Here is a 19,361-nt window from a genome sequence, read left to right on the forward strand (position 1 = left end):
GAAGTCATACCAAAAGGAAGTGGAAGCGCCATTCCCAACTTGCCACTTGAATTGAAGATGGAATTCCGATCGTAATCCGAGGATCTGTTTCCAGGTCCATGAACAGAAGGTTGGGCTGGGAGCAACCCAGAAATTTTTCCGTTTGAGGAAGTTGGAGTGTATCCATCTACACCAAAGGGATTCCCTATCAGTGAATAGAATCCAAATATGCTTCAGCATCGCAGCTTTATTACAATCTGCCAGACGTCGAATGCCTAGGCCCCCTTCTGGTTTCGGAAGACAGACATCGCTCCAGGAAACTTTGGCTCCTCCAGTACCCAGATCCGGGCCTTTCCATAGGAATTGTCTTAGTATCTTCTCAATACTGGCAAAGACAGACATCGGGAGACTGAACACACTTGCCCAGAACCCGTGAATAGCGTGCAAGACAGATTTAATGAGTTGTAAACGGCACGCAAAAGATAGGAAGCGCTGGGACCAGGAAGTCGCTCTAGTTGTGATGGAATTCACCAATGTGCAACAATCTACCTTGCTTAGTCTGGATGCTATGACAGGCACACCAAGATAACGAAAGGGAAGTTTACCTTCGGTAAAACCAAAGGACTGCCGGATAGAATCCCTTAAGACTCACGATCCTCCTGAGAAGAAGATCTCACTCTTGCTTTGATTCGGCTTTAATCCAGACCAGGTAGAGAAGACTTGAAGGCCATCCCTTAATAGATTAGTGGAAGCCATTTTTACCTCAGAGAACAGCAAGACATCATCCGCAAAGAAGAGATGTGTCAAGTTAGTAGGCTTACACCTCCAGAAGAATTTGAAACCCGGAGATCGGGATCGCTTGTTGAGGATGCCGGTGAAAATTTCCATGGCAAGAGTGAAGAGGTAGGGGGATATCGGATCACCTTGACGGATACCTCTTCCACTCGCAAAGAATCCATGTATTTCTCCATTGATGGCTACAGAAAATTTTGGAGTAGTGACACAAGCCATTGTAAGGTCAATGAACTTTTGAGGGAAGCCAAACGAATGCAAAACCATACGGAGGAAATCCCAGTCCAAAGTATCATAAGCCTTCTGGAAGTCGACTTTAATTGCACATTTCGGCGTATAAGGCTGGTGATGAAAACCGGCGAAAAGCTCCTGTGCAAGCAAAATGTTATCCCCAATTCTTCTCTTCTTGACAAAAGCAGACTGAGGGGGGCTAATCAGAGATGGTAACACCGCTGCAATTCTATTCGCCAAAAGCTTGGTGATGCATTTATAAATCGTATTGCAGCAAGCAATAGGACGGAAGTCACTCATCGCTGAAGCATTTGGGACCTTAGGCACCAAAGTCAGAATGGTGTTGTTTATTTCTTTTAGGATGGATCCCGAATGGAAAAAATCCTTAACAGCCGAGGAGACCGAAGGACCCACTATGTCCCAAGAGGATTTGAAGAAATCGACGTTAAACTCATCAGGACTCGAGGCCTTTCCTTTAGCAAGAGAAAACATCGAGTCTCGGATTTCCAAATCAGTAACATCTCTATCCAAGGCATTAAACTGATTGGAATCGAGAGTTTTTTCCACTACTGATTGAAGTTCATCTACAGTAGGCAGAGAATCGGATGGGTTTGCAGCAAGGATATTCTCAAAATAGGAAATAATGTGCTGACGAACCGGCCCCGGTTCCGAGATAGTAGAGCCCCCAACATCAGTTACCGAGAGAATTCGGTTTTGAAGACAACGTTTAGAAGCAAAGTGGTGGAAATACCTGGTATTGCGGTCCCCTTCCTTTAACCACTTGATTCTGGATTTCTGGCGGTAGAAAGATTCCTCCTGGATTCTTAAAGATGAGAAAGACAGAAGCTGTTCTTTCTCAACGATCTTCAAGTCCAAATTCGAAGGGTCAGCCGCAATAGCTTCTTGGGTGGACATGAGGGACGATCTTGTAGAATCAGTGCGGGAAGAAATATCAGAGAAAGCACCCCTGTTCAATTGTTTAAGACTCCATTTAAGGAGCTTGAGTTTCTGACAGAGGATAAACATATGGGAACCAGAAATCCGGGAATCCCAAATCCGAGTGACCATCTCTGTATAGGAGGGATGGGACATCCAGTAATTGAAGAATTTGAACGCCTTCCTTGATGAGTTAGGAGGCACAATCCTGACGATCATAGGAGAATGATCGGATACGCCAGGGGCCAGAAAAATAGCCTCAGAGAATGAGAATTCTGTAGCCCATTGATCGTTGATTAGAACACGATCAATTTTCCTCTGTTTACCGGAGGAAGTCGACCAAGTGAATCTAAATCCGGTGTATCTAAGATCATCCAGGCCAGCTTGATCTAGGCAAATTCTAAACTCATCAAAGGCGGGAATCCACGCATTAGTGCTACCAATCCTGTCCGAGTGAAAGCGGATTGCATTGAAATCACCCGCAACAATCCGAGGATGAGAGGCAAACCGAGAGCTTGAGAGAATAAGATCTGACCATAGGGACCGCCCGGAGACAAACGTATGTTCACCATAGACAACCGATAAATAACAGTGTTTGTTCAAAGCCAAAATTCGGAGGAGCCCATGAATAACCTGGGATGAGATCGAAACAACTTCCAGCTCCACATCATGAGAATTCCACCCCAACCAAATCCTTCCTCTAGGGGATGAGGAATAATTGGATATCCATTTCCAACCCGGAAGCAAATCATTAGAAACTTTATCAAAAAGAGACGGAACAACTTTCGTCTCAATAATTCCAATACAAGAAAGGAAATTGGATCGCACAAAAGCTCTTATTTCAGCCTGTTTGACGGGGGCCATGAGGCCCCTAATGTTCCAAACGCCAAAAAACATGATACCTGAAGGGGAGGCTACCGCTTTTTTTTCCCCAAACGCTTATTAGGCTTCGGGGTGGTTGTTGGGGCAGTATTAGAACTGCTAACTGGACTGGGAACAGCCTTCTTAGGGATAGGAGGAGGGGGTTTAGAAGTCACCCGCTCCAATACTCCAGCTAGAATGGATTCAGCCAACAAATTTGAATCTGGAGGGACTTCAGGAGGCATATCAGGAGGCATATCATCTTCAGGATCGCTGCCAATATCACTGGCTACCTCAGAGGCAGAATCTTCAGCATCCGAAGATCCAGTAGAAGCTGAAGATCTTGATTTAAGAGTAGGCAAGAGAGGCTGGTCCTTTGTGCTTCCAACCTTGGGCATAGAGTTAACAGAGCTCACACCGGGGGCTGGTACAGGACAGGAGGAACTTGCCTTTCCTGCGCCTTTTCTCTTAGCAATTGTTTCCCATTCCCCTTCCGAATTGAGAGGGGATTCCTGGATAGGCATCTCGGGACCCTGAGTTGCTGGACCGACCACCAGAGCATCAGCATTGGCGACTGAGGTAGTGGAACACGTATGACCAAAAGTTCCACATACCAAGCAGGATTTCGGTCTCCATTCATATTCCACAGCAATGGACCATTTCTCCTCATTAAGGAAAAGATCAACTGAGTCCGGCAGAGGATGATTTGCCTTGATCTCAATGCAAACCCGCGCATAGGAGATCATTCTCAGCTTTTCAGTATGTGTATCAACATGCAATGGTTTACCTATGGCACTTGCAACCGCACTAATACCCGCAGCTGACCACAATGCATAGGGTAATTCTCTCAATTTTACCCAGATAGGCAAGGACTGGTGCTGGTTTTTCAGCAGCTTAAGGGTAGGGTGCCATTGTTGTAGAATCATGGGGACTCTGGAAATGGTGATAGGGCCTCCATCAACAATTTTCCTCCTGACTTCCTCATCCGGGATGTGGAAGAAATAAAATCCTTCCTCATTTGCCATGACTTCAACAACATGGGCTCCCCACACATTCTTGAATGCATTCTCCGTCAGCTTGAAAGGAAGCTTTTTGCCTACATAATAACCAACAAGACATTCCTTCCATTTTGGATTGGAATTCGCAAGAATCTCGTCCGAGATATTGACTATTGGTTTTCCCCCAACCAAAGTAGGTGGAATATAAGACAACTTGTACCCCTGTTCAGCGGATCTAGCCACTGTTGCCCAAGAACATTGAGTTGTTATTTGTTTAGAACCCACCTGGGGTGCCTTGGGGGATGAAGCACCTTTGCTCCGGCTCCGCCTGGACATTGACTGCTTTGCTACTCGAGGGGCCAACGAATCATCTCTGCACTTATCCTCAGCAACACCAGTTTCATTTCGAGGAAGCCTAGATAAATTCCTCCCCCGGCTTCTTCCTCGCCAAGGAGGCTTGTGACCCTGATGAGCATAGGCATTAGAGGTACCCGGGGTATCTGATGCAACCGGGAGAGTTTTTGACCTGTCCTCCAACGAGGCTGAGAGGGGGTTAGCTTGGGGTAACCCCATTGCAAAGGGAGCTGGATGCTTAGGGAGCACCACAGACTGCTTAGATTTCATCAAAGCCTTGGAAGACTTCTGATCATGAATTGCCTTACGAGAGTCAGGATTTTCTGTCATCGATATTCCAGAGCTGCCATAGAATGCAGAGAGGGACACAACAACACTCTCCAATCCCCAGAATCAGTTCCAACCAGACTGAGAGGAAGACTAGGAGGAGTATCAAGCGCCCCTATCCTCCAAGTTCCAGAAGGGTCAGACCATCAGAACACCAGAAACCCAGCGAACCCAATCAGATGAACAGGAACTACGAGTTCTAGAAATGCAGAAAACCAGATCTGCTCAAGCGACCCCAAGAAGGCACCTCAAGGATAATCCAAGGAGTATGTCGGAGAGGATCACCTTGCGACCCTATCCTCCAAATTCCAGGCGAATCGGACCAGCAAAACACCCCCAATCGCAGATAGGGTCTACCAGTTTAGGGTTTTTTAAATTTAATTTGTCACGGGTGTACCAGTTTAGGGTTTTTTGTGATTAAAAAATTAGTCTGGGGTAAAATTGTCACAGGTGTACCAGTTTGGGGTTTTTCGTGGTATTAACCCAGTCCATCGCCGCCAAGAACAGAAATTTAAAAATAACCTATCAAATGAATTTTTATTCCGAGAACAAAAATTTTGTGCCATTATCAAACATTACTTTTTGCTCAGAAACTCGTCCAGGAAATAGAAATAGATTTTTCTAATTCTGGCCATAAATTGGGTCGAGAAAGAGAATGATTTTCATTCACGCCCTAAGACAGCGAATAAAGAGATAATGGAAAAGAGTACAATTGTGTCAAGAGAGGAGAGAGAAGGGATTAGAGGATACTTTTGATAGAGGATACTTTTGGTCACTTTTCAATAACAAAGAGTGCTTTTAGCTATATGGAAGTGGAAATAAACCCACCCTAATGAGAAACAGGGGCCGACACGACTGTGTTTTTTATTTTAACATATTGATACCTACACACCCAGTCTCCCAAGTTGGCTATATCTTTTTCGAGTCCAGTACCGGGCTCTACCCTTTGGCTGCGTTTGGTCGTCCGGATTTCTAAACAAGATAGGATTGGATAGGATAGGATAAGAAATCCTGAGATTTCTTTATATCCTATCCACTGTTTGGTGGACTACAGATTTAAAGTCGGATATGATAAATTTTTTTTTTTTGGCTATTCACGGGGCCGGAGGAGTCGGTGAAGGAAAAAAAGCTAAGAAATTTTTTTGGTGAAAGCGCACAAGGTGTGGGGATGAAGATGACGGCGAGTGGAGCGTAGGGTTTCTGGAAAAATAGACATTAGAAATCCTATTCAGGTCTATCCCACCCCCCCTCGGATTTTTTTATGCGGGCTATATCCGGTCTATATCCGACCTTATCCTATCCTAGACCACCACCAAACACAGGATAGGATAAACACATATCCTATCCTGGCTTTTATCCGATCGACCAAACGCAGACTTTCAGTATTTAACATCCAGGGGATACCGAGATCCATACAAGACCTCAGATGAATTAGTTTAAGGTCTTAGTCAACCAAGGAGAATCGCTTTGTATGAATCTAAGCTATGGTACCAAGGGGAAAGTTTCCATTTATTGTAATGTCCCTCTTGAACTCACAAATCTATCTAGATTTTATTAGACTTTGAAAAAACATCATTGCCCTCGAACACGCTTGTAATACGTACCCTGTCTCAAGCCTAATCATCGCAATTAGGGCCAAACTTGAAATCAAAGGAGAATTAACAGCTTTTACCATGATGGCCTCGCAATTTATGTTGCAAATTGTGATGATGTAAAGCAATGCTCTAACTCGTATGCAGGTCATTTGAGGAATACCTTATAATTTTGGCAGGCTTGTAGATGTGAACCCCACCCTCCTCGCACTACTCAATATAACGCAACACATGTGATCTAAAATTTGTTAGTATTTTTTGTTTATCAAGTTGGATGGAGTTAATGGAAAGATCTAAACGCACAAACTCGACAAGTTTCAAGACTTTATTTCACTCGCGCTTTCGTGGCAAGTTTTAGAACTCGATTGCACTTTTTAAAAGTTTTATGACTCAATTGCACTTTCGTGACAAGTTTTAAGCATTTCAATATACTTATCTTCTGTTTTTTTTATTTATAATCTTAGTCCGGCTATCCCATTTTGAGGCTCACTCCTATTTGGAAAGCCAAAAAGAGGAGCTATAACGCATTTTATGCAGTAATGCAATTTCCACTTTTAATTTTTCCTTTTTTTTGTATTTTACGGTATTTTTGCTCCGATATTTTACTTAATAAGAGACATTTTAAAATAGTTAAATGCTAGGTAAAATCGTACACAACTTTTCATAAACGTCTAAAATTCAAAATACTTCTTTTTTCATTTTGTCATTTTCGAGTGAAAGTCATAAGTAGATATAATAAGTAACTATTGCATAACTTCCCAAAAGAGTTTGATATAAATAAAAGGGTTAATGCTCCGAAAAACCCTAAACTGGTACATATGTGACAAATTTACTCAAAATTAAGTTTTTGACCACTAAAAACCCCGAACTAATACATTTGTGATAAATTTACTCTCCGTTAGTTTTCATTAAATTGAATTAATACAAAAAAAATCATAAACTGGTACGCCTGTGACAAACGGGGGGTAAAATATAAAATTGGTATATTCATCAATTGCCGCGTGTCATTTAACAAAGCAATTTAACAGTAAAATTTAACGAAAATAAATCGAGGGTAAATTTGTCACATGTGTACCAGTTTGGGGTTTTTGATGATCAAAAAATTAATTTGGGGTAAAATTGTCACAGGCATACCAGTTTGGGATTTTTCGCGGTATTAACCCTAAATAAAAAACATTATTTTCGGAGATCAAAAAGAAAAACAAAGAACAAAATTTGAGCTGATTTTTTTCCTAAAAAAAAAGAGAAAAAACAGCACAAATTACGCTCTTTCTTTTTTTTTTTTTTTTTGTATTTTGGCCAGACATCAGTTAGGCATTTGACTCTGGCGATCTTCATGATGCGAGCTTGATGACGTCGTCATCCATTCTTTCTCCTAACTTGCTCCTCCTCCCCTGCAGTTGCAGGCATGGAGCTTCTTCGCTGAAGAGGCTCCAAACCCTAGCCCCCACCATCTCCCCGAGAAGGCTCTCCTCTCTCCTACTGACCATGAAGAGGCCGAGACGAGCACCACCACCATCGCCACCGTCCACTCCTCCGACCCCTCAAACCATCCACCGCCTCCACCACCACCGCCGCCGCCGCTGCTGCGAAAAACCCGTCTCGATGCGCCAATCCCTCGCGGCCGAATCCCCGGAGTGGGTCCCGCTCGACCTCGCCGAGTCCGAGCTCTCCTTGCCCCTCACCTTCCCCACCGGCCAAACCTTCAGGTGGAAGCGCACCGGCCCCCTCCGGTTCACCGGCGCGGTCGGCCCCCACCTCGTCTCCCTAAAGCACCTGGAGGGCGGCGGCGGCGTCGCGTACTGCGTGCACGGCAATCGGCCCGACGGCGCGGGGGCTCGGTCGGCGGTGCTGGATTTCCTCAACGCCGACATCCGGCTGGGTGAGATCTGGGAGGTGTTCTCGGCCTCGGATTCGAGGTTCGCCGAGCTGGCGAGGCTCCTGCGCGGTGCTCGCGTGCTGAGGCAGGATCCTCTGGAGTGCTTGATTCAGTTTCTCTGCTCGTCGAATAACAACATCGCGAGGATCACCAAAATGGTGGATTTCGTTTCGTCCTTGGGGAGGCATCTGGGGTCTGTGAAGGGTTTGGAGTTCTATGAGTTCCCGTCGCTAGAGCGGCTCTTGGCCGTCTCGGAGAAAGAATTCAGGGAGGCTGGTTTCGGTTACAGGTTGATTGTTTTATCTTCTTATACTCGCTTGAATCATCGGAGTCTCTTCGTAGCATTCGTAATTTTCTCAAAGTTATGGCTTTTTTCTATCGGCATTCACCATTCTTATATGTTAATATGGTTTTAATTTGGGTTCTTGTTGGCGGAGTTCTGCACATTGGTAGTGGACATTGAATACCCTTGTTTTGTCGGATCCGAAGAAATTGCTGTTAGAATGGATCACTAAGCTCATAAACTGGTGCCGGAGTGCCTCATATGTGATTCAAGGGATTATCTAAAAGCTGATGCTATAGTTCTTAGATATGTTGGTAGTTTGCCTGCGTTTTTTTTCGAAATGCATTGCCAAATGTGGCTGCAGTAAACTTCTCCTTCTCAAAGAATCTTAAATCTTGTCGATTCTCTAAGGAAGTTATCTTGTGAAGTACTTGTTGCTTTGTTGGTTCCTTGACTGTCAACCTATGTCAAACTTTATCCGTCTTTCCTTTTCATGATAGGCTTGCTATATGCTTCCCTAATATATGATAATGTGACTTAGCAGGGCCAAGTATATTGTGGGCACCGTTAAGACTTTGCAGTCAAAACCTGGCGGAGGTGTGGAGTGGCTTACATCCCTGCGTGGATTGGATCTACAGGATGCTATTGCTGCTCTCTGTACTTTATCTGGAGTTGGTTCTAAAGTTGCAGCATGCGTAGCTCTCTTCTCTCTTGATCAACATCATGCCATTCCTGTTGATACGCATGTGTGGCAAGTAAGTTTCTTTGTTTCTTATTAATCAGTAGAAGGTGTGATTACTGTCTGAATTATTATCACTTAACTGTGCATGCAATTGTAAATAAAAAATCAGTAGATCCATATATGTACTTCTAATATATGGTTGTGAATGTCTAGAAAGAGATACTAACTTAAGTTCTTATGTTTTATTTATGCAATTTGTTTCACATTGCACATCATTCATGCAGACTTTCTTCCGTAATTAGTATGTACCTTTACACTTTTAACCCGTTGAATGTTAGAAGTTTTCTGTGTGCCTTTTGTTCTGCTAGTTTTTAATTCTAATCTGCATATGTTGTCTTGTTTGTTTAAAAGATTGCTACCAGGTATCTTTTACCTGAGCTTGCTGGTGCACGACTGACGCCCAAGCTCTCTGGCCGAGTAGCGGAGGCTTTTGTGAGCAAGTATGGGAAATATGCTGGTTGGGCTCAGACTATGCTTTTCATTGCTGAGTTACCTTCTCAAAAGGCCATCATACCATCACATTGTCTGACTATCCAGGAAGATGAAAAGGTCGAAAGGATAGATAAAGAAGCTTCTGTTGCTGAGTGAGGCTTTCACTAGAAAGGGATGATTAATTGGGCTGTGTACCAAATTGGGTTTGGCCATGGTAATTGCTCTGCTTGCCAATTTGTTGAATGAAGTAAGGCTATGGAGAGTCAGAGACAAATGCACACTTTGGGCTTTGAAGTCTGGAAGAAAACCCAGTGGAAGCGTGGCTGCTTGGATAATGCTCTCCGACAGACTTTGCTCTCAGTCGTCACTGCTTGGTTACACATCTGGTGATGCAGATGCAGATGCTATTCTGGCTTCATGAGTAAGCGACTTTCATTTCTTGTATTCAGAGGATATCTCCATCTGATGCTTTGTGAATGCCTGGCACACTTCGTGGTGCTAGACATGTATTTTAGATAAGTTTAGTAACAAAGTTTATGGTCCTTGTGGCCAGATGATTTCTTAATTGAGACATGTATGCTCTTTTTAATGTTACATGATTCTTTTGTGTTGCTTTGTACTTTTTATTTGGTTAGATGTTGGTAAAAGAGTTGTTCAATATCTTTATGTGACTCTTTTTAGTGCGAACTTTCTTTTGTTATTGTGTGTAGCTACACAATGACTTCTCCTAGAATTACCGTAGAAGCAATTTTATCCTGCAATCTGAATTTCTGCTGAATCTGTCCAAGATATTTGAAATTGCCATCATTCTCTTGTATGATGTGTGTTTTGATTCTCTGACCTTTAGCGTGGCTGCTTCCTTGAAATATGTAGAAAGTTCTCAATTCGCAAACTTTGTTTAATTGTGAAGATGTTTAGATTGAATCAACCACATATTGATTTTTGCTGTCAAAATTTAGATGAACTTCCTAGCAATCCAAGTATAATGACAAAACTTTAATGTGAGACAGCCTAAGGACAGTAAAGAAATTTAAAGGCATTTATCTACAGTTGAACAGCTTATTGGAAGGAGCTTCAAGAAATATTTGATTCCTCTGTGGAAGAACCCGTAGGAATCGTTCTCCATTGTTATGACTAATACGATCGTCCACCAGCAGATCCTTACTGCTTTACTGATATTGCTCTCTGCAGGCCTACAGATAATGTAAAAAACAATTGTTGGCGTTAACAAAGTGAAAAATTAGTATGCTATGATTCCATTTTGAGGCTCTTCTTGCAGTGATTCCTGCATCATGGACAATTCCTAAAATAATGGTGCAAGTAAAACGTAATCTTGAAAATTCAGGAATCACTTACCTTTCCTATTGTTGTTCTGTTGCCTGAATGGTGTCTATTGTAATCCCAAGAGGGTTTCCGCTTTCTTCTTCTAGTATGACTAACAGGTTGCCTTTTGGTTTAAGGAAAGATCGAGGAATGTGGTACCTGAGAAGAAAATCTTCATTATTTATTCTTTATCATTGAAGAGCATTGTAAATTGATATATACGAATTTTGTATTTGAGATGTTCAGTAACATTGGGGATGTTTGCTTCTTTATATGTCTGAAAATTTAAAGCAGGTATGAGAGATGAATAAGATGAATGTTTTACGGAGTTGCTAGTAACCAACTAATCCCAAACCCAGATTTCTGAGCAAATAAGATACCATGTTTGTGAAGGAACCCCAGAGGCAGTGCGAAATGAAACCCAATATCGACCAATGATTTGCCCGTTGACATACACTTCGCCCTTTCCCATTGAACTAAGGTTCAAAGCCACTGGATCATTTCCGACTGGCGCGTCGAACGCAGTCTGCCAAAAAGCCATATAGCAGGTTGTTGTAAACTATTGGCTTTCTCTTCTATCGGTCAGACCTTACGGAATTGAATCAATGTAATCCAGTGTAAAGTCGTGTAAAGAGCTAGTTTAAGTTGTACTTTTCTTTTCCGTTGACATCAATCTTCTTAGCAGATAAATGCATACCTTGTACCAAATGAGTCGACTGATTGAGCTACCATTCTTATTCCATTGAACTTTGCTTGAGCCAAAGTCTGTGTAGATCCCCTTATTCTCTCCAGAGAGGCCAACCTTTGTCAGTCATTCAGTTGAATCAGTTTAGAATGTGATTAACCTTCTAAGTTTCAATGTTGTGTATCGTGTATTAGAAGATAAATTGAATGCTAGACATCTTTTTATGCATCATTTTCAGTTGTTTCTTTCTTGAAATTGCTTTTGAAGCAATAATTTAGTGAAGTAGTGATAAGAAAGAGGCTTCTATGATTCAAATTTGGAGTCATGAAAGGTAAAGTTTTATGTCACGGAGACATTAGCTTTAAAAAACAAAAAAATCATAAAAAAAAAATTGTCACTTTGTGCACAGTCAATTTTTCTAGTGGATTAGGGGAAAATGAGCAAATTGTAAGTATTGCATGTACTGCATTCGCTTTCTGAGCATTAAAAAAAAATCATTAAAAAAAATTGTCACTTTGTGCACAGTCGATTTTTCTAGTTGAATAGGGGAAAATGAGCAAATTGTAAGTATTGCATATACTGCATTTGCTTTCTGAGCATTAAAAAACAAAAAAAATTATAAAAAAGATCAAATTGTCACTTTGTGCAGTCAACTTTTCTAGTTGATTAGGGGAAAATGAGCAAATTGTAAGTATTGCATGTACTGCATTTGCTTTCTGAGGAGACCACAACGTTGATGACGTGAAAGTCTTCACTATGTTATGCATGTATCGCCTTTTGGATTGAGAGAAGCAAATTCTTTCTATGTAGAAAATTACCTGGTAGCCCCATGCATAGTTTGTGAAGTCCACCCCATTGATCTTAAATCTACGTGGTCCGGCAATCCTCCGCTCGAGATGTGCCCCTGAATTCTTAACATCCAAACGTACAGAGGATGTCATAGGTTGTCTTTTATCTTGATAAAGCAAAATAAACATGAGAAGAACAGAGAGTTGTTAACATGACAGGGAGCAACTTCAGCAGAATAATTTTAAATTAGAATCTCATACGATAGTATTGCCCAAGGAAACTTCGTGTGACGTAATCTAAAGTGATAATCATATTTGTCATCCAGATCCTAAAACCTTAAATACTAAAGCAAAGGTTTGAAATTTGAATACAGTCGGATGAGGAAATGATGTTGAACATTACCGGAAATCCTACTGTGACACTAAGCAGGGATATATAGTTTATCCCCTTATTGAAGAAAACTGATTGCTGCAGACTGAAAGTTGAATTGTCATGACTTCCATGAGCAGATCCTGGTAAGGAAAATACATAAAACAGATGACGTGCATATTGAGGCTGTGAATAAACCATGCGTCCATAATTTAACATCAAATCATTGAGCGTCATTGAATAATAGTCTTGCATGCCACTGAAAAAAGGCTACTTCACCCGGTCATTTGTTGATCCATTATTGAACTGGACACTCTCTATTTCTACTTTTGGGACCAAAAAGTAGCTCATTGTTTTGCTATTAATTTCTCCATAGATTTGCTGATATTCTCTTTGTTACGAACACTGTAGAGTCCATGGATGCAATCGCTGGGTGAAATCAGTCACAGATTCTATTTAAATTGTTTCTCCCAACATGTGTCATGTACTGCTTGCCACGAGTAGTGCTGCTTCACTAAGTGTTGCGTTAAACAACTTTTGTTGAGTGAAGAAATTGCTGGAGGTGGCAATCCATGAGGGAGTTTCTATTTTTCAACTATTTTAGACAACTACAGTTCTGTTTGACAAATTTCTGACATTCTGGCCCTCCGCTATATTTTCTCTTCTGCAGTTTCAAGGAAAACACTTGCCTGGTCTTAATCCCATAAATCAAGCCAATCACGTTCACAAAATGCTGTGGGTTCATATTAGGGCCTAAAAGAAGTACATGGGTTGGACCAGTGTGCACTGTGGTTGGCTTTGATCACTATTTTGTAATATGCATTTTAGGAGAATTAAATGTAGTTGTACATAATGGTATTAGGAATTTGGGAGATCATACTGCAAATTGAACCGAGGAATGGCAATTCACCTGAAGAGGTCAAAGATGGAATGTCCTCTCACTTGCCATTTATTAGTGTTGAAGAGGCCCAACATAGAATGTCCTCTCAAGAAAGAAAGATGTTCTTGGAACTAGCATATTAATTCAATTTCTTATTAAGTTTGTACGTTTTCTGCATTGTTTCTCTTTTTCCTCCTCTTTTCACATACTCTGCCTAGGGGGTGCCACCTTGGGGGTTGGGGGATTGGTCTGACTGAGAAACACTGCATGTAGTGCGTGCCCAGGACAGAAAACAACCCATTCAAGTGCTTTTCTAATCTTGGGTAATAGTAAAACTATGAAGGGAATTAGAAGGCTTGCCTCCATATACTCCATTCACAAATACATGTAATGCGTGCCCATGAGAGAACACATCCAGTTCAGCTTTAGCATTTGGTGAGTTTTGCTGAACCCTGCATTAACCAATGTGAAACAAACAAGCTCTTAGCTGAACCTATATTATCTCATGTTTAAAAAACTTTGGAGCGTGATGATGATAAATGCTTTGATTGTGCGTCACCTGAATGTGTACCAAAGGTAGTCTGATGCATCCTTAGTTACGTTCATGTGATCCAACAAAGTGTTTGCTCTGAAGGAAGTCATGTCAAACGAAACTACTGCTTCTTTGTACTCTTGCCATTTGTCACTGGAATCAAGCTTCTGGTTGATTGTCATTGTTCTTGTACTAACTTTTGTGCTTGTCTGTTCGAAGCATAGTCAGCATTAATAACTGCTTCAAGGACCATCCAAATCCAGGTCGTTGACCAGACGTAGTACAAACAGTTTCGACTTTTATCTTTGAGTTCTGATATAGACCCCCCAAAAATCTAAAGTTTTCAATTATGGAGACGATTGAAAGTTAAATATTCCTTTTGTACAATAACTAAACGTGTTTTTTGCAGTTCGAAGTCCAAACTCTATCGAACTCATACCTCTGCTGTGTTAAAAACTGCCGTCTTGCAGTCTGGCAGAATACTAATAGACTTTGGAGGCAATCCAAATGGAATATTTTGAAAGAGGATTCTTGTACTTCCTGCGTCATTGTTTATCAGAAAAGCTGCACAAATTCCTTGTGATCCTCTGAAGACAATGGCCTGAAATAAGTCAAAGCAGAGGAACTTTTGAGAAAGCCATTGGCTACTCCAAGCATGCAATTAGACTGCATTATCACTGTGATGATGTGCGTACTTGTTGAAGTCCACCTAAACTAATATTAACTGGGGTTCCATAGAGTAATGCCTTTGAGCATAACTTGATTGCCCCATGTAATTGTGTGAGATGACCCCACTGCGGTTGCCTCATCAAACCTAGATTGAAGCATACAATGTAGAGTATGAAGCACATACAGCTCTTATGCCAAGATGTGGTACATATACACATACCATATTCGTCAAGAGGAGCTTGATCATAATAACTTGTTGTCACAAATGCAGAAGCTGTTCGTCCAAAATTCGTCCCTCCGTGATACTGAAATAAAAGTGTATTCCTGTGAAGGAGGAAAAACTATTCTGTTCTGCATGTGTCCAGTGTTAAATGCAGTGATTGAAACCTTGTGTTTTCTTCTCATTGGTTGAGTAATTATCGTTTCTTCTGAGTAGTCTCAATGTCACTATGGTATTTGGAGTGGTACAGAACAAAATGATGATTCTGTATAATGAGTAGTGTACCATGTAATAGTTGACATAACTCCCTTTCTTTGCTACGAACAGCGCAACTTGGAATGCAATGTCTTCAGCTGATCTGGTATGCTGGTCTTCACCGAACACTAGGTAGCTGTGGAGAGTAACATACATAGTCAGTAGTAAATTAATAATCTCTTTTTTTTTTGGATGAATGTGGAAAAAATAATAGTACATGTTATTTGAGATGAAAATCTTGAAGGTTGTTTATGCGATAATATTATGGTTTCGTGATTTCCAGTAATTAAAGTGCCGTTGCACAATGTCAGCAAATCTTTGGTATCTTTTCATTCTGGGTTATTAGGTGATTTTAACTTGGAAATCCATCGGTTTGTCTCTTTTCTTGGCTGACTATGCCTTTTGTTATTTGTTTTGTTCTAAGCCTAGGAGCTTGTTTAGAATTTGCAAGCTAGAAGATTTTAGTTGTGTGAGTAATTGATGAAACTTACTGACTTGTCCAGTTCTCTGTCCAAATTGACGGCTTATTTGGTGAGTTGGGTCCTGCAAATGTTTCTCCACATCGCAATCCGTTGCATGTATTGATCTGTAAATTGGATCGAATGATTCTTTATTGAATAATGTAGTCATGGATTTAAAGAGACGACCTGATGAAATTAAGGTCTATCCATAACTGCTGGAGCTCGTAAGGCAGCAATTAATGGTCATAATCATCCTTTTCATAAGTTATATAAGAGGGAATTAAAAGAATTGTGAATTTTGAGTGATTTGAACTTGCCTGTTTGAATCCTTGTTTGCCATCAGGCTATGATTTGAAGCACTGGACTGTAATGAATTTGCATTTCACATGCATGGTTTATTGCATGGTTTTTGTGAGGCTAAACAGAGAGAAGGAAACTAACCACGGGGTCGGGAGCATCATCTTGCTTGCACATCACCCAGGGCACGCCTGTTTGGAGTCCCACAGCCATTTGAGCTGCCCAACGAACATAAGGCGGCCCTTCCTCATAGAAAGCTGCTTCCACTGTTTTGTACTCATTCTCAATCTGCATTTCATTGGATCACTTTTAGGTGATGAAATATAGCACAGCACTATGGCAATCTAGCGGATGATTAGCTTTTTAGAGAGGGCGTAACCTGCGATAGTATGATTGGCCCTCCTTGCGATGCATATAACTTCTCTGCTTTCATCATGTTGACTATCATTGTTGTGAACTTCTGCATTTGAAACTGCCATGTGGTAAATAGAGCACAACCCTTTAGTGATTGCAGAATATGTGGCCGTGCTTCCATAATATCAGTCACTTATATGCATATGGTGGTTTATTTAGGCGCAGCCAGCAACATCAAGGTGTAATAAATGGGTGATCTGTAAGCTAGTTTCATTTAGAGATTTCAATCGACTTCACCTTGAATGGTTCATTGTCTGATCGGTATACTATCCCCGGAATATCATGCAGCCAGTAGGGTAGACCCCTGCAAACAACAATTGCATGGTGTGACATGAGTCATTTATTAAAAAATCTTGAGCAGACTAAATGCATGGTGTGATTTCATGTCTGACTCCACGCAAGATGATTTGGTGGGTAGGTTCAATTAGTTTCCTGTTGAGTTTATACTTTGTTCAGAAGTCAGTGCAAGAAGGTAGTTTTCTTTTTCGGTACCCATAAGTCCATTCACTCTCTATGTAGGGACCTATCCTTAGGCATGCATATAGCCCCTGTGCTTGGACCTCCTTCATGAACCTCACTAGGTCCTTGTTCGCACTGAAGTCATACTGCAAGAACACATGTTAAAGCGGCTTCAGTCTAAAATGAATCAATCCCATAGTAGAGAGAGAGAGAGTGTTCTCTTAACCTGTCCCTGCTGGGGCTCATGCTGATTCCAGAATACGTAAGTTTGTATGACATCAATCCCTCCTTGCCTGGCCTTGGCTATCAAAGATGGCCACATCTGCAGGAGTTTGTCAACTTTCTAATTAGAATAATTGAAATTTCCCTTCTTCCTTTACCCAAATAGAAGTGCATGTACTTTGCATAATTATGTCTCCCTCCTACCCTTTTCCCGCTTTGACCTGATAAGTCATCTTGCTTCTATAAGAACTCGAATATAAAATAAATGGGCCCCATTAGACCTTCTTAATTTCCTAAACAATTTCATGAAACTTGATTTTCTCTTCTGTTAAGGACAAGAGCATGTCGTTAAACAAGAAACAAAAAACCAAAAACAAGCTTCTCGGTTTCCCTAGGGGACATTGCGCAATGGTTTGTTGACACAGGAACAAGAACAACGGAGGAAACCATGGGCTTTTTGCCTCGTTGCTCGGTATGTTATCTGTATTGCAATCTCACGCTCTTCTGTCGGAGAATCTGAGCTCAGTGAAACACCTCTCTCTTGCGGTATTTTGCTGCAAATTGCCTACTGCTGAGCATATAATCTCCTCGATTGGATCAGTGGTTCAAGAATCAAAAGTTTTTAAGTTGACGGAGGAAGTAAGAGATGTCCTAAAACTCGTGTAAACCGTGCCTGTCAATTTTGCGCTAAAAAAAAACATGAGTTAAATATGAAATTTAGGGTGCCTTTGTTTGAGTGAAAAAGTTTAATACGAATTAGTTTTTTGTATTTTCATGGGTTTGCTTTGCTGAATGCGATCATTCAACAAAAAACCTTAGAGTCAGATAAAATAAATGTATGCTTAAAGTTAGGAAAATGAATTCCCTAACTTGAAAAGAGGAAAAAAATTTCTTGGAAAATTATTTCCTTGAAAATATTCATTTATCATAAAAATTTTCCCGAAAGAAATACACATAAATTCTATATGTAGAATGGGTCAATGGTAGAACCCGGAATCGGACCGAACCGGCCATAGGAATTGGTCCGGTTCCAAGTTCCTACGGTTACCGATCCAATTCCCATTCCAAAAAAAAAAAAAGGTACTAAGGAATCGCGTTACATGTTTTGAATTTTTTTTTATTTTAGGTGTTTATCTTTTATGGATTGTTGTTGTCGATAAATAAGGAATTTTGTTGTTCCAAGATTAAGGTTCCAGATTTCAAAAATTAGGTAGAAAAAAGCCCCTAAAACCGTTCGTCCCTGGTAATGACTTGGTCGAGAATTCTTGCTCCAGTACCCAAAGTTATATGGAAGATTATCGATTGCTCAAAAGGAGCTCTCCTCCTCCCCCTATTCCCCCATTTATTTTTATATCAAAATCCAGAAATAGAAAATCATCGAATCCATAAACTCACAAGAACATAACCAAAGAAGACCAAACAAAGAAGCAAATAAAAAACAGGAAGTCCCCGTTCCATACCTCAGGAGTGCTACGAGGATAGTGAATCGACCCGGAGAAGAGGATCTTGTGCTGGCCATCGATGATCAGCGACCTCCCATCATACGTCACGTTCCACGCGCTCGCCACGGCAATCGCCATCAATGCCAGCGCCAACCACCAGAGCACCGGGAAACAGTCCCTTCCTTCCATCATCTCCAGCGACAACACCTCTTCCACCGGAACCGAACCCGAAAGGCAAAGAATGGCCGATGCTAAGCAGCGCAGCTCATCATACTAGGTGCATGCCCAGCCCTCAGACTCGCTTATACACGTGTAGACTGAAAGAGAGTGTGATGGAGACGTTCGCACTGCACGCAACGCATTATTTGAGGAAAACGGTACATAACAAGAAGGTTGACTCGAGAGCATTTGCATATAAGGATATAAAGATCACAAACGGCAGTCACTCTGCAGTCGCATGACTACGAAAGCAAGGTTCATTAATGGTATCGCTCTTATTATGGTAATTAAATAAGGAAGACACAGCTGTTACCAGAGAGAAAGAGAGAGAGAGAGAGAGAGAGAGAGAGAGAGAGAGAGACGATTTGTACGGGTGGTGAGAGAGAAACAAGCAAGTGCAAAGTGCATGGCCTGCCTGAGAAACAATGTCACCTGCATAAGCCTGCCATATAATTTACAGCTTTGGATCTGATTCATTTACCTTAAAGAGCAAATTATCATTGATCGATGATGGAGAGTAGGTTATTAATCCTCCGGAAGGGACTTTGTGCCTACAATACGGGGTGGGTCTATCAAGATCATGAGAGATCAAGCTTGGTCATACTTTCCTTTCTTGCACAGATTACTTGCCTCTTATAGTGCCACCTCATTTTTGGCAAGTTGTGTTTCTTGCTATTCTGCTTTCATGGTATCGGAGTCTTGAACTCTTTTGTCTCCAA

At 41.3% G+C, this 19,361-nt stretch overlaps 2 protein-coding genes across 3 annotated transcripts; one reads left to right on the forward strand and one right to left on the reverse strand.

The window, feature by feature from the left end:
- Window positions 1-7,382: 7,382 nt before the first annotated feature.
- On the forward strand, window positions 7,383-11,001 carry LOC115668155 (N-glycosylase/DNA lyase OGG1). Of its 2 annotated transcripts, XR_008815834.1 has the most exons (4): window positions 7,383-8,238; window positions 8,777-8,987; window positions 9,326-9,827; window positions 10,598-11,001. XR_008815834.1 is itself a non-coding variant. In XM_030589655.2 (3 exons), the coding sequence occupies exons 1-3, from the start codon at window positions 7,421-7,423 to the stop codon at window positions 9,560-9,562; spliced, it is 1,266 nt and encodes a 421-aa protein (XP_030445515.1). In that variant the 5' UTR covers window positions 7,383-7,420; the 3' UTR covers window positions 9,563-10,000. The 2 variants fall into 2 exon arrangements, 1 of the variants encoding a protein (XP_030445515.1); XM_030589655.2 differs by lacking the exon at window positions 10,598-11,001 and having other exon boundaries at window positions 9,326-10,000.
- Window positions 10,372-18,794, reverse strand: LOC115668169 (beta-galactosidase 16-like). The gene is made up of 19 exons (XM_056308416.1): window positions 18,442-18,794; window positions 16,986-17,081; window positions 16,793-16,905; window positions 16,538-16,604; window positions 16,266-16,358; window positions 16,031-16,174; window positions 15,620-15,714; window positions 15,159-15,264; window positions 14,874-14,958; window positions 14,680-14,798; window positions 14,424-14,585; window positions 14,012-14,193; window positions 13,813-13,904; window positions 12,606-12,715; window positions 12,233-12,325; window positions 11,427-11,531; window positions 11,110-11,255; window positions 10,763-10,888; window positions 10,372-10,599 (listed from the first exon to the last, which is right to left on the reverse strand). Exons 1-18 carry the CDS (start codon window positions 18,613-18,615, stop codon window positions 10,768-10,770), a joined length of 2,103 nt encoding a protein of 700 aa, XP_056164391.1. The 5' UTR covers window positions 18,616-18,794; the 3' UTR covers window positions 10,372-10,599; window positions 10,763-10,767.
- Window positions 18,795-19,361: the final 567 nt, after the last annotated feature.

This window comes from Syzygium oleosum, unplaced genomic scaffold, assembly GCF_021117445.2.
Source record: "Syzygium oleosum isolate NSW1041296 unplaced genomic scaffold, Sole_v2.1 Sole_v2.02, whole genome shotgun sequence".
Lineage (NCBI taxonomy): Eukaryota > Viridiplantae > Streptophyta > Magnoliopsida > Myrtales > Myrtaceae > Syzygium > Syzygium oleosum.

Coding starts and splice junctions, on each gene's coding strand:
- LOC115668169 (XM_056308416.1), bottom strand. CDS start 18,615: ATGATGGAAGGAAGGGACTGTTTCCCGGTGCTCTGGTGGTTGGCGCTG. Junction 14,586..14,679: donor GTTTAGGTGGACTTCAACAA/GTACGCACATCA, acceptor GACTTATTTCAG/GCCATTGTCTTCAGAGGATC. Junction 10,889..11,109: donor GGGGTTCCTTCACAAACATG/GTATCTTATTTG, acceptor TTTTCTTCTCAG/GTACCACATTCCTCGATCTT.
- LOC115668155 (XM_030589655.2), top strand. CDS start 7,421: ATGACGTCGTCATCCATTCTTTCTCCTAACTTGCTCCTCCTCCCCTGC. Junction 8,239..8,776: donor GAGGCTGGTTTCGGTTACAG/GTTGATTGTTTT, acceptor GTGACTTAGCAG/GGCCAAGTATATTGTGGGCA. Junction 8,988..9,325: donor TTGATACGCATGTGTGGCAA/GTAAGTTTCTTT, acceptor TTTGTTTAAAAG/ATTGCTACCAGGTATCTTTT.